This window comes from Hypomesus transpacificus, chromosome 24 (assembly GCF_021917145.1).
Source record: "Hypomesus transpacificus isolate Combined female chromosome 24, fHypTra1, whole genome shotgun sequence".
NCBI lineage: Eukaryota > Metazoa > Chordata > Actinopteri > Osmeriformes > Osmeridae > Hypomesus > Hypomesus transpacificus.
The window spans coordinates 4,861,505-4,874,079 of NC_061083.1; the positions used below are offsets into that span (position 1 = coordinate 4,861,505).

At 54.9% G+C, this 12,575-nt stretch overlaps 3 protein-coding genes and 1 long non-coding RNA gene across 4 annotated transcripts in view; 2 read left to right on the forward strand and 2 right to left on the reverse strand.

Moving 5' to 3' along the window:
* Positions 1-36: 36 nt before the first annotated feature.
* ak5l (adenylate kinase 5, like) lies at positions 37-4,402 on the forward strand. The gene is given in 10 exon segments (XM_047048762.1): positions 37-171; positions 1,954-2,252; positions 2,350-2,651; positions 2,762-2,933; positions 3,063-3,138; positions 3,140-3,178; positions 3,532-3,621; positions 3,623-3,711; positions 3,845-3,948; positions 4,053-4,402. Coding segments are annotated over 10 exon segments (1,581 nt in total). The 5' UTR covers positions 37-111.
* An 888-nt stretch (positions 4,403-5,290) lies between these two features.
* On the forward strand, positions 5,291-6,188 carry cmlc1 (cardiac myosin light chain-1). The gene has a single exon (XM_047048576.1). The coding sequence runs from the start codon at positions 5,373-5,375 to the stop codon at positions 5,961-5,963; it is 591 nt and encodes a 196-aa protein (XP_046904532.1). The 5' UTR covers positions 5,291-5,372; the 3' UTR covers positions 5,964-6,188.
* Positions 6,189-8,446: 2,258 nt separating this feature from the next.
* The window catches only part of LOC124486885 (regulator of G-protein signaling 3-like), a 28,977-nt gene continuing 24,848 nt past the window's right edge, over positions 8,447-12,575 (reverse strand). Inside the window, 9 exon segments of the mRNA XM_047048763.1 lie at positions 8,447-8,653; positions 9,090-9,143; positions 9,145-9,256; positions 9,418-9,433; positions 9,520-9,623; positions 10,453-10,779; positions 11,103-11,329; positions 11,503-11,556; positions 12,197-12,310. Of these exon segments, the coding sequence (XP_046904719.1) occupies positions 8,447-8,653; positions 9,090-9,143; positions 9,145-9,256; positions 9,418-9,433; positions 9,520-9,623; positions 10,453-10,779; positions 11,103-11,329; positions 11,503-11,556; positions 12,197-12,310 (1,215 nt within the window).
* Positions 11,190-12,222, reverse strand: LOC124486764. The gene is made up of 4 exons (XR_006958300.1): positions 12,197-12,222; positions 11,713-11,756; positions 11,433-11,556; positions 11,190-11,329 (listed from the first exon to the last, which is right to left on the reverse strand). It is a non-coding gene; the product is annotated as an uncharacterized LOC124486764 (long non-coding RNA).

Here is a 12,575-nt window from a genome sequence, read left to right on the forward strand (position 1 = left end):
TGCCAATCACAGGCGCGCATAAAGGTACTTCACGCGCAGCATCCAGCGGACAAGCACCACGACACGGTGAGGGTGACAGAGGCGAACACGTCGCATCAGGATTTTTAAAAGATGAACACACAAGAAGCCAAAGAGTACCTCTCAAAACGTCATATCCCGCAACTGTTTGAGGTAGGACAATAATTTCACTCACACCTTTGTGCACTCAGCTATAGTACCAGCCACGTCTAAAAGTTTACCTATAGATCACAACAACAACGTCACGTTTCATATAGTTTGTTAAAAAAAAGTTGCTTTTGGAAATAAACGTATGCACCATTTTGCATAGAAGGCTGACATTGGTTATGAACATCTATTTAGACAGCTGAAGCGTTAATATTTTACGATAGGGTTTGAAGGCGAACCATACCGTAGCATTACCAGGAATTTTGGGGCCCGTGAAATTAAATTCCACTCGGTTTCTTAAAACATAAAAATCATTGATCAATGGAAACCATGTGAGAATCATAATTGCATGGAAGACGGCAATGTTTTGAAGTCTTACAACCCAATAGTGTATGTTGACTGATGTGTGCAGAGCTGAGCGTCTGTAAAGGAGAAAACATTGAGACTAGCTGTCGTCTCAAGCCTCAAGCAGGACCTTGAAGCTTGAAACTGTCACTATGGTGATATAACCAGAGTGGGCCTTAAGAGACCTTTAAGTTAGACCTGAGATGAGTGTGTGTTTCACTTTTCTGTATGTGTGTGGGTGTGTGAACAAGAACAAGAGAGAGGGAGGGAGAGAGAGACACCTACAGACACTAGAGAGTGCAGCCCCGTGTCTGAATGTCTGAGAGGGCTGTGTTGCGTTCAGCATGCAGGGGAGATTTAGCATATGCACATGCTAGACACACGGTCGCCTAGGAGACGGCCGCCCTGTGTACCGCATGTGACTCACTGTCATACACATTCAACAGGCCTTGTGGTGGGAGGGAGAGAGGAGGTCTCTGTTATTGAGGCTCTGCTAAGGTGTTTTTGTCCTTTTGACGATGGCAGGGGCTCTACGCCACCAAGATGTCTCTCCGCTCCTCTCCCCTCCTCTCTCCCCCTGCCCCCCCTCTTCACCACTCCCTCTCCCCCTCCTCTCTCCCCGCTGCCCCCCCTCTTCACCACTCCTCTCCCCCTCCTCTCCTCCCCCTGCCTGCCCCCCCCTCTTCACCACTCCTCTCCCCTCCTCTCTCTCCCCCTGACCCCCCCTCTTCACCACTCCTCTCCCCCTCCTCTCTCCCCCTGCCCCCCCCCCTCTTCACCACTCCTCTCCCCTCCTCTCTCCCCCTGCCCCCCTCTTCACCACTCCTCTCCCCCTCCTCCTCTCCCCCTGCCCCCCCCTCTTCACCACTCCTCTCTCCCCCCCTCTGCCCCCCCCTCTTCACCACTCCTCTCTGCTCCTCTCCTTTACCAGCAGACAACATCTGTGGTCCAGTGCTTAGAGCTATGTCACCTGCTAGGATTGACATGTAAATTCACACACACACAAACACACACACAGGGCTCAGAGACAATTAGCATCACAACACAAGCTGAGACAGAAGGGAATGACCATTCTCTGAAGGGTTTCTGTGCCGAAGAGAACATTGATATGCAATCAAGCATCTTAAATGGGCTGCTCTCATATCTCTCATATCTGTACTTACTCTCTCTCTCTCTCTCCTCTCTCTCTCTCTCTTTCCCTCTCTCTCTCTCTCTCTCTCCTCTCTCTCTCTCTCTCCTCTCTCTCTCTCTCTCTCTCTCTTCTCTCTCTCTCTCTCTCTCTCCTCTCTCTCCTCTCTCTCTCTCTCTCTCTCTCTCTCTCTCTCTCTCTCTCTCTCTCTCTCTCTTTCTCTCTCTTCTCTCTTCTCTCTCTCTCACACACACTTACACACACTCACATCCACAAGGAAAGGAAACATCCCATTGATTGTGTGTGTGTGTCAGAGCATGTTAACAGGGCTGATGTTCCACCGACCTGAGGATCCTCTGGCCTTCCTGGAGGTCTGCCTGCAGAGGGCCGCAGAGCTGGGCGGGCCGGAGGGCGTGGCCTGGGACAGCTTCCTGTCCACAGACAGGAAGGTCCTCCCCCCCATCGCCCCGGGACACGCCAGAAAGGCCACCAGCAAACTGGGTACGCAGCGGCGAGGCTTCCTGACTGCAGCCAGTCAGCTGACAACAGCTGGCGGGCCCCGGATGAACACGGGTCTTTGTTGTGAAGGCATTTGTCCCTCGGGCAACCAATGAACCGCTGGTTCTGTCCCTGTGCTGTTGCACTTTCATTGCTCTTGACTGTGATCAGATGTCTAGTTGCTCTGACTAACAGAGGGTTCTGTATTCTAGTCTGTCCCTATTGTATTGTATTTTTCTTCTATTCTATTCTGTCGTTTTCTATTCTGCAGCAGAGCCAGTTCCGGGTCCTGGTCCTGGTCCTGGTCCTGGTCCTGGTTCTGGTACCAGTACTAGTACTGGTTCTGGTTCTGGTTCTGGTTCTGGTCCGTACCGGCGCTATGAGCGTCTGCCTCCAATCCAGGCGCAGTTCTCCATCGAGAGTGACTCTGACATGACAGAGTCCACAGGGCTCATCCAGGAATTCGATGTGTTCGACCCGGCCAAGCCACGCCCACCCATCATCTTCATCATCGGTAAGGCCCCATATTTTCATATTTACTCGCAGATCCAGCCCATGGAAAAGGGTCCCCAGAGACGGAAACTGTCACGCTTGTCCTCCTCCTCTTGGTTCCCCTCTCTCCAGGGGGTCCAGGGAGTGGGAAGGGAACCCAGACGGCCAAGCTGGCAGGACAGTACAGCCTGGAGGGAGTGTCTGTGGGGGAGATCCTCAGGAACCAGCTGCTAAACCACGCCTCCAGCGACAGGAAGTGGGAGGTCATCGCTAAGATCATAGCCAATGGAGAACTCGCGCCCTCAGGTACGGGCCGTCTCGATTGGACGCCCTGCGCCCTGCACTTCGACGATGCCCCCCCCCCTTTCTCGACCTCTCCGTCACGGTTTCACCAGAGGATCCGGTCGTTGTTCTGGGATGTTGTTGTTGTCTAGGAGACCACCATAGAGGAGCTGAAGCAGCAGTTTATTCAGAGGCAGGCGGCCAGAGGCTTCATCGTGGACGGCTTCCCCCAGAGACATAGCCCAGGCCCTCACCTTCGAAGAGCAGGTGGTCATGCTCTACTCTGGTCTCATCTCCTGTGTTTGTACTCTACTGCAGTGCTTTTCAACCCTGGTCCTCAGGGAACCACCTTCCCTGCATGTTTTAGATGTTTCCCAGCTTCAACACACCTGATTCAAATGGATGGGTTGTCATTTAGCTCTGCAGAAGCCTGGTAACGACCCGTTCATTTGAATCAGGCGTGTTGAAGCAGGGAAACATCTAAAAGATGCAGGACAGGTGGTTCCCCTGAGGACCAGGGTTGAAAACCACGGCTCTACTGTGCTCTGCTCGCCTCTGTCCCAGTGCTTCCACCGTAATCACCATCACTTCCTGATACTCGCTTCTCCCACCCCGCCCAGATTGGCTCCCCGGGCCTTGTGATCCTCCTGGCCTGCTCCAATCAGGAACTCCGCCTCCGCCTGGAGAGGCGGGCCGCCCAGCAGGGTCGCCCCCGACGACAACAGCCACGCCATCGAGAAACGCCTAGAAACGTTCAAACATAACATCACGCCCATCGCCAAGTACTACCAGGAGAGGGGTGCTGTTGCTAAGGGTAGGTAGACTGGCTCCTGCTTTGCTCCCACTTATCACCCATCTTCTCTTACAGTCCTGCATACTCCTGTCCTGTAGGGGGCACTAGAGGACCTAACCCTGCTGTGTTGCTCTGGTCACGCTCCTGATTCAGGTGGACGCAGACAGAGAAGAAGAGGACATTTTCTCAGACATCAGCCAGGTTGTCCGAGAGAGACTGTTCCCCAACTGGATAGACACTGAAGGTAAGGAGAGAGAGAAGGAGAGAGAGAGAATGTGCGAAAAAAAAAACGTTGTCTTTCTCCTTCTATGCTCCAATGTCTCTCTCTCTCCCCCTCTCCTTCTCCAGAGATCAGCAGTCCTGCTGAGTCGGCTGCCAGTCTGCCGGTCGCTCCGTCTGAAGCCATCCCTCCCCCGTCTGAAGCCAGCCCTCCCCGGTCTGAAGCCAGCCCTCCCCCGTCTGAAGCCAGCCCTCCCCCGTCTGAAGCCATCCCTCCCCCCTCTGAAGCCATCCCTCCCCCGTCTGAAGCCATCCCTCCCCCGTCTGAAGCCATCCCTCCCCCGTCTGAAGCCATCCCTCCCCCGTCTGAAGCCATCCCTGCCCCCTCTGAAGCCAGCCCTCCCCCGTCTGAAGCCATCCCTCCCCCGTCTGAAGCCATCCCTCCCCCGTCTGAAGCCAGCCATCCCTCCCCCGTCTGAAGCCATCCCTCCCCCGTCTGAAGCCATCCCTCCCCCGTCTGAAGCCAGCCGTCCCCCGTCTGAAGCCAGCCGTCCCCCGTCTGAAGCCAGCCCTCCCCCGTCTGAAGCCAGCCCTCCCCCCTAGACTCTCCTCTCCCACTCCTCTCACCAGTCACCGAGTCTCACCTGTCCCCTTCCTGAGGTCTTCTGTACAGACATCTGTAAATGTTCCACACGTTGCGAATACGGTCAAACAATAACAATGGCCGCCTGTTGTCAACAGTGACTTGTCCTCTGCGTGTTCCACCTCTGTCCCTGTAGGAAGGGGAGGAGTCTGTAGATCTGTCTGTCTGGTGATATCAGTCCTCCATCTTGATTCTGTTGACGTCCAGAAGGTGATAACGTGCACCGTCTGTGTAACCGTAAACATGTGCTGTGGGTGTGTGGGCGTCGTCTTACGTACGCATCAGACAGAACCGAGAGCGGACTGAGATAGGATCAGGACCAAAAACACACGTTCTATCATCTGTCATCGGATTCCTCTGTATATGTACTACGCCAATAAAATGTGTGTTTGTGTCTGCACTACCTTCAGAGGCTGTGGAATGTGTGTTCTCGATCTCTCTACCACTCACACACACACATACTCAGCCACCAAGACAGTAACCATGCACCACTCTACCCCACTTGAGAGTAGGGGGAGCTGGGAGGGGGAGGGGGTGGAGGAGGGGGGGGGGAGGAGGGGGGGAGGCCCAGTTTAACCCCAGAGGTGTTCGCCACTCAGAGTTCCAGTGACGTCATTGCCGTGGTGAAGTGGTTCTATTTGCAGTTTCTTCCTATTATGGTCTGCCAGGGCTGCAGCTCAGATAAAGCTTATCTCCTGGCCTTGGGGGGGTATAAAGGCTGGGGAGAGGCCGGGAGAGAGAGCCCTCCATCCTTCCACCTCTCTCCTCCATCTCTCTCTCTCTCCCTACGCACACGAGCAGGCGACATGGCCCCGAAGAAAGTAGAACCCAAGAAAGTGGAACCCAAGAAGCCGGAGCCGAAGAAGGAGGAGGAACCCCCCAAGCCCGTGGAACCGTTACCGGCCAAGGAGCCCGAGCTGGACCTGAAGAGCGTGGTTCTGGAGTTCAGCCCGGACCAGATCGAGGAGTTCCGGGACGCCTTCACCCTGTTTGACGAGACGCCGGCGGGCGAGATGAAGATCACCTACGCCCAGTGTGGAGACGTGATGAGGGCGCTGGGCCACAACCCCACCAACGCAGAGGTCCTCAAGCTGCTGGGGAAGCCCAAGCCGGAGGAGATGCACCGGGAGCTGCTAGACTTCGACACCTTCCTGCCCATGCTGCAGCACATCTCGCGCTCCAAGGAGCAGGGCACCTTCGAGGACTTTGTGGAGGGGCTGCGCGTCTTCGACAAGGAGGGCAACGGCACGGTGATGGGGGCCGAGCTGCGGCACGTCCTCGCCACGCTGGGGGAGAAGATGACGGAGGTGGAGGTCGACCGCCTGATGGTGGGCCAGGAGGATGCCAACGGCTGCATCAACTACGAGTCCTTCGTCAAGCACATCCTGTCGGGATGACCGCTTCCTGTCTGACGGACCTCGCCTCTGCTCTGGGGTCAGCTATTTCATCTACGACCTTTCCCCGATGATCTAGTGAGGATACAGACCAGCTGACCTGAGACCAGCCGGTCTTCTATGACTCTTTCATCCCCCTACCTCCCCAAACCCCCAGCTCACCCCCTCAGGACGTAACACCCCTGATATCTTCTCCTCTGCCATGTAGCTAATAAAAGTTCGACCCAATCACTTCTGTCGTATTTCGTGATATTTGCAGCAACACATACAGTCCATATATAGAATGATTGTTTGATGTTTGAATATTGTGTTTGGCTCTCAGCTGATATTGATCTGGTTGAAGCTTGTATCACACCGTGAGATTTGCCTCTTGGGGGAGTAGCACTGGTGTCAACATAATTAGCTACTGACTGGCAAACAACAGCACAAAACACAAAAACACAGGAGGTAAAAGGATATATTTGTTTGGAGGGCTGACAGGGTGGCGTGTGTGTGAGTGTCTGTGTGTGTGTGTGTGTGAGTGTGTGAGAGTGTGTGTGAGTGTTAGTGTGTGTGAGTGTGTGTGTGTGAGAGTGTGTGTGTGAGAGAGAGTGTGTGTGTGTGTGTGAGTGTGTGTGTGTGTGTGTATGTGAGAGTGTGTGCGTGGGTGTAAGTATGTGTGTGTGTTTCTGAGGAGTGACGGGTAGCTCTCCTGTCACCCCAGCTGCTCTCTTCAGCCGTAGGCACGGGTAACGCCACAACATGGGCCGACCAAAGTCGGTCTCAAGGTTAGTCAGGCGTTCTGAACGGCTGGATCCAACATACCAAGAGGTTGGGGTATTTGAGAGATGGGAGTTTCCCCACAGTTTCCGTCGCATGGTAGAAACCCCTGATCAGATTAAAGTCTAGGAAACTCAATTAAATTCACAAACCACTGAGTGACTAACACTGTTGCCCTTGTTGTTGTTTTCAGTCACAGGACCATTGAAGACCTCCAGCGACAGTAACAAGAAACAGGAAAAACCGGAGATAAACTGGTGAAAAACCTCTCTATGACAGTAATAGAAATGTGTCAAAGCAAGAAGCTGTTTCACATGAAGGAGTTTATTCACCAAAGGACTGGTGTTGGACAGTGAAGGAAGTGTTCATACTGCATAGAGGTTACATCTTACCATACGTACAGTAAAAACAGTCTTAACATCACTATAGGTTTATATAGAGACTGAAATTAGACATCATACCAAGTTGGACCTCAGGATACCACCTAGCACTACTCTGCCCTTCACCCACCATCCCTCTACAACAAAGCTGTCCTGTGCTCCGCTTTACAGTGATTAGAATGCGGTGATGCAGTCTTCATAAGTGATCATCTCTACATTAGCCAAAACTGGAGCTTAGACTAGTTATTCTAGATTGTCACTTTCTCTTTAATCTCCTCATCCTTGCTTGTTTGGTTAAAAGTCTCCCCCCCCCCCTCCCCTCGTTGTTCCGCAGAAACACACATCCGACTGCTACTGTGATTAATTATTCACGATATATAAACAGCTTTTCCGTGTATTGCTCTCCGTCGTTGTACGCCCGTTTGTGTAGCAGGGGGAGGGGACAGCCTCCCAGAGGTGGTTCATAACAAAACACACCTCTCGTGCCACACCTAGACTCCTCCCTGCATGTCAATCACACTTGCCCTCCAAGTGGACAGGACAGTGGGGGGCGGGGCTTCGACAGGCTTTCACACTGCAACCACAGGCTCTGTCTTACAGTCCCCAGGGCCGTTGAACCCTCTGAATAAAAACACTGTGTAAAAAACAAAAAAAACTACAACAAAATTAAATGGGTTAAAAAGGTCTTGGCTGTGTTATTTCTACGGAGTGTATTCTGTTATGTACATTTGCGAACACTAGGTAGCGCCACAGTTGAAACTGGGAGCTGTGACGGTTTCAGAGGACCAAAGAGAGAGAGAGAGAGAGACATTAGAGAGAGAGAGAGAGAGACAGAGAGATCCACAGAGAGACTCAGAGGATCTCCTCAGAGCTCAGGTGATGTGTGTGTCTGTAGGACCAGGGTGAGTCTGGGGACCTGGACGTCAGTGTGGAGGGGCGGCGTGTCCCAGAGGCCAGGCTGGTCGTCTTGCCTGTGGGGAACCACGACGAAGGGCCCAGACGCGGCCAGGAGAAGGTTGAGGTAAAAGAGGAACCTTGACGTAGTACCAATCCATCACTATCACCATGGCGACATGTTAAGCAGATGAGTCTGGAGGTCATGACTGTCCACGTCTATGCTGTCAGACTAAAACCCCCCCCCCCCCCCCCCCTGCATCCACAACGCCTCCCTTCTCCTGCTGTTGAAACTCATCACCACCAGGGGGGCAGCAGTCAAAAGGCTGAGACAGGCCTCACTCACTGCCCCACAGCCAGCCCAACCTACCCGCCCTATCCCTTCTCCCGTTATGTCCAACTGTCTGCCTCCATGTCCTCCTCTTTACGGAAGCTCCACCCATGGAGAGAGGTCTATTCTGATTGGTCTGGCCGTGTGAGGCCACGCCTGTGGTTGGTCAGATCCAGGTAGAGGGCGGAGCGTAGGAAGCGTGGGTAACAGTCCTTTTCCATCAGGCTGTAGATCCTGCTCTGGGCTAACAGGAAACAGGAAGTAGTCAGGCCGCCTGGGTTCTGCAGGTTCTGCTCGGTAGCTTCGCGCGTCCATGAGTCCAGGTTCACCTGAGAGACACGGAACCAGAGGAGCAAAAGTCAGTAGGATAAAATTGACAGTTGGAGCAACAATAGTTGAGCTACAGCAGTTCAAATCTGGCCCAGGCTCTGCATTTCATCCACTCTCTCTCTCTGTCTCTCCCTCTGTCTCTCTCTGTCTCTCTCTCTCTCTCTGTCTCTCTCTGTCTCTCTCTGTCTCTCTCTCTCTCTCTCTCCTCCTCTCCCTCTCTCTCTCTCTCCTCTCTCTCTCTGTCTCTCTCTGTCTCTCTCTCTCTCCTCTTTCTCCCCCCCACATTTCCTGTCTTCTGCATAAACACACTAATAAAGGCAGAAATGCCACAAAAAAAATGATAAATTAAACATCAGTTGGCAGAAGTGTTGATCTTGTGGCATCCTGAAGGCTCTGATGTGAGAGGATATGAGCTGGTCTGAGGCATCATCTCACCTCCTTGCAGGCCTGAGTGCAGATGAACTCGGAGAAGATCTTCTTGGCCCGGGCGGGCCATCTTGGACTGCGTCCTGGTCTGACGGAACTTCTCACAGGCCAACCAGAAGTCCAGGTTCTCCTCGCTGAATTCAGACCTCAGAAAGCCCCGGAACACCGTGACGCCACTGTGAACACACACACACAAACACACACCGTTTCACGTGTTAATCCATCACGGAGCATTCATGCGTGTGCTCACGTGTGGTTGTGTTTGTGTGTGCGAGTATGTGTCGACTTACGTTTGTGGGCCAACAGTGTGTCTAAGCTCCTCCCCCCACTTAAACACCTCCTCTGGAGCTGGTCTACAAACAAGACACACACACACCACGTTATGAAAGGTACTTCATTACACACACACACTCCATTCCCAGACAGCTGATATTCTCACCTGGCGGACTTGAGGAGTTTCTCCAGGCCTTGGGCGGAGCTGGCACTGTGAAGGTCGTTCCTCCGACCGCAGGAAGGTCAGCCGGTTCTTCAATGTCCTTAGCCCTGAGGAACACGTGAGAGAACATCAACATCAGACTGGAGAGCCCAGATAGCTGGTCACCATCATAAACACTGGCTGTATCAAAAAGTTTATGAAATCCACTAAGGTCTTAGAATTCACTGGATCTACTGTGATCCAACATGGAATTGACGGTGACCCACTATGATCTAATAGGATATCTACTATGAGCAGCATGAACAGAGGGAGGGGTGCAGGGAGGGGAGAGAGAGTGAGGAGAGAGGGAGAGAGAGAGAGAAGGAGAGAGAGAGAGAAGAGAGGAGGAGAGAAGAGAAGAGAGGAGAGAGAAGAGAGGGAGAAAGAAGGAGAAGAGAGAGAGAGAGAGAGAGAGAGAGAGAGAGAGGGAGAGAGAGAGAGAGAGAGAAGAGAGAGGACAGCACTAAACAGGAGCTTAAAAAAACAACTTACAGACTCTTGGTCTTGTTCTTTTTTCTGTGTGCTTGTCCAGACTCACAGCTGCAGTCCCACTGGCCACATTCCTGGAGGGAGGGGAGGGATGGAAGGGAGGAGGGAGGGATGGAAGGAGGGAGGGAGGGATGAAGGGATGTAGGGATGTAGGGAGGGAGGGGAGGGATGGAAGGAGGGAGGGATGTAGGGATGTAGGGATGTAGGGAGGGAGGGATGCGAGAATGATGAGTGATGGATGCTGACTTGCGGAATGTAACCTGCAGCAGCACCATCTTGCACTCTTTATGGAGAGTACCCAAACACCGTGCTCCCAAACACCACCACTACCCCCCTGCAGGACCAGCTGAGCAGAAACACGGAGTACGTACCGTCCTTCCAGACAGCAGCCATGTACATCCTGCACACCGAGCCCCCCTCCGCGGGTCAGTTCCCTTCTCAGGGTCTGTGGGGAGGGCTGGGGGGCCCAGTGGACCGGGGGGCCCCCCAGGGGGGCCGGGGCGGGTCAGGTGATGCAGGGTGCTGTCCGAAATGAACCGAGGAGAGCGGGGGCTCCTGGAGGAGGCTGCCCTCGCTGAGGGTGCGTCTGTGGAGCGACGTCCGGCCCCCGCCGGCGCCCGGCGCCGCCCCGCCCCCCGCACCCCTCCTCGTCTTCGTCGCTCTCCTCGTCCTCGTCCCGGGGAGGGCGAGGGCTCCGTGGGCGAGGCCTGGTCCGGCCGGAGGTCCGGGAGGGGCCTGGGGGGAGGAGGGGGGACGGGGAGGAGGAGAGGGCAAGGGCGCCGGCGCCCGCCGTCTCGGACGTCTCGGAGGCGCTCTCCCCCTCGCCCTGCTGCCTCTCCTCCTTCTCCAGCGCCGCCTCCCTCTTCCCTCCCCTTCCACACTTTCTCCACCTCCTCCGCTCCCCTCTCTCGCTCCTCCCCCCTCCTCCTCGTCCCTCTCCCTCCACACCGGGCTCTCCAGCACCTTGCGGGTCTTGCCCACCGTGCAGGGAGGGGGGGGTGAGGGGAGGCGGGGTGGGGGAGGGAGTGCTGATGCAGGTTCTCGGAGCTCCTCAGGACCAGGGGGGTGAGGCTTCCGGGGCCGGGGGGGTGGGGGGCTTGGTGGGGGGGGGGTGAGGCTCCGGGCCTCGGGGGGGGTGAGGGGCCTCCTGCCCCAGGCCCGGGACTACCCCGTAGGGCTCGGGGGAGCAGCTGTAGGGGGGTCTCTCTGGAGAGTGGCTGTACAGGGAGTCCTGCTGGCCCAGACTGAGGACCCCCAGGTCACACTGGACGTCATCTATAGGCTCCTGCACACACACACACACACACACACACACGACAGTCAGAGAGAGAGAGACTAAACACACAGCCAGACAAAACTGGCCGCGGTGCGTGTGTGTCGTAGCGTACCTCGTCGCGTTCGGATATGTGTTTGAGGCCCAGCTGCTTGTCGATGTTGTCACGGAGGACACTGGTGCACCCTCCGCTTCTGGTCCACAGTGTAGGCCTCCAGGCTGAACAGTCCCTCGCTCCTCTGGGGGGGCAGGGGGGGGGGGGGGGGGGGCGCAAGGGGGGGGGGGGCAGGGGGGGGGCAGGGGGGGGGGGGTCATTAGCTGTTCTGAGAGAATGATTCAAGCCTTCGTGGGACGAGGAGGACAAGAAGGAGGAGAACAGCGGATGAGGAACGTACCTCTGTCCAGTGGATGATGTACAGCCTCATTATATCAGCCGGAACTGAAGAGAGGATCACACAGACACGCAGACTGTTAATACTGCTGTGTGTGTGTGTGACAGAGAGTGTGTGTGTGGTGTGTGTGTGAGTGTGTATTAGAGAGAGTGAGAGAGACAGAGAATGTTGTGAGTGTGTGTGAGAGAGAGTGAGAGAGAGTGTGAGAGTGAGTGTGGTGTGTGAGAGAGAGTGAGAGAGAGAGAGAGACAGAGAGTGTGTGAGTGTGTGTGTAGTGAGAGAGAGTGTGTGAGAGAGAGTGTGTGAGAGAGAGTGAGAGAGAGACAGAAACAGAGAGTGTGTGTGTGTGTGTGTGAGAGAGAGTGAGAGAGAGAGTGTGTGAGAGTGAGAGTGAGTGTGTGTGTGAGAGAGAGAGAGACAGAGAGTGAGTGTGTGGTGTGAGAGAGAGAGAGAGACAGAGAGTGAGTGTGTGTGTGTGTGTGCTGACCATCTCGTAGCCCGCAGGTTGTGGAGGTACAGGGGGCTCTGCAGGACGTTGCAGCGCCCCCACCTCGTCCTCCCTGGTCAGCAGCAGGAGGTCGCTGTAGATCAGCACGGTCACCTGTAGGGGGCGACAGAGCACCGCAGACACCGCTCAGCGCACGCTCCAGCACCAGAGACAGCAGGTCTGCTCCACACGGCCGCATTGTTCTCCTGTCCCCCACAACGGCATCCTCCCTTCCTTCACTGAATAGGTTGAAAACTCTTTCTCCTCTAAACAGTAGTCGCCCGAAGCAGTCACCGTGCGGTAATGATTTATGGAAGGGAAGGAAGGGAAGGAAAGGGCTGGGAGGGAGGAGAGGAGGATGCAATTCTCCCGCCCTCCG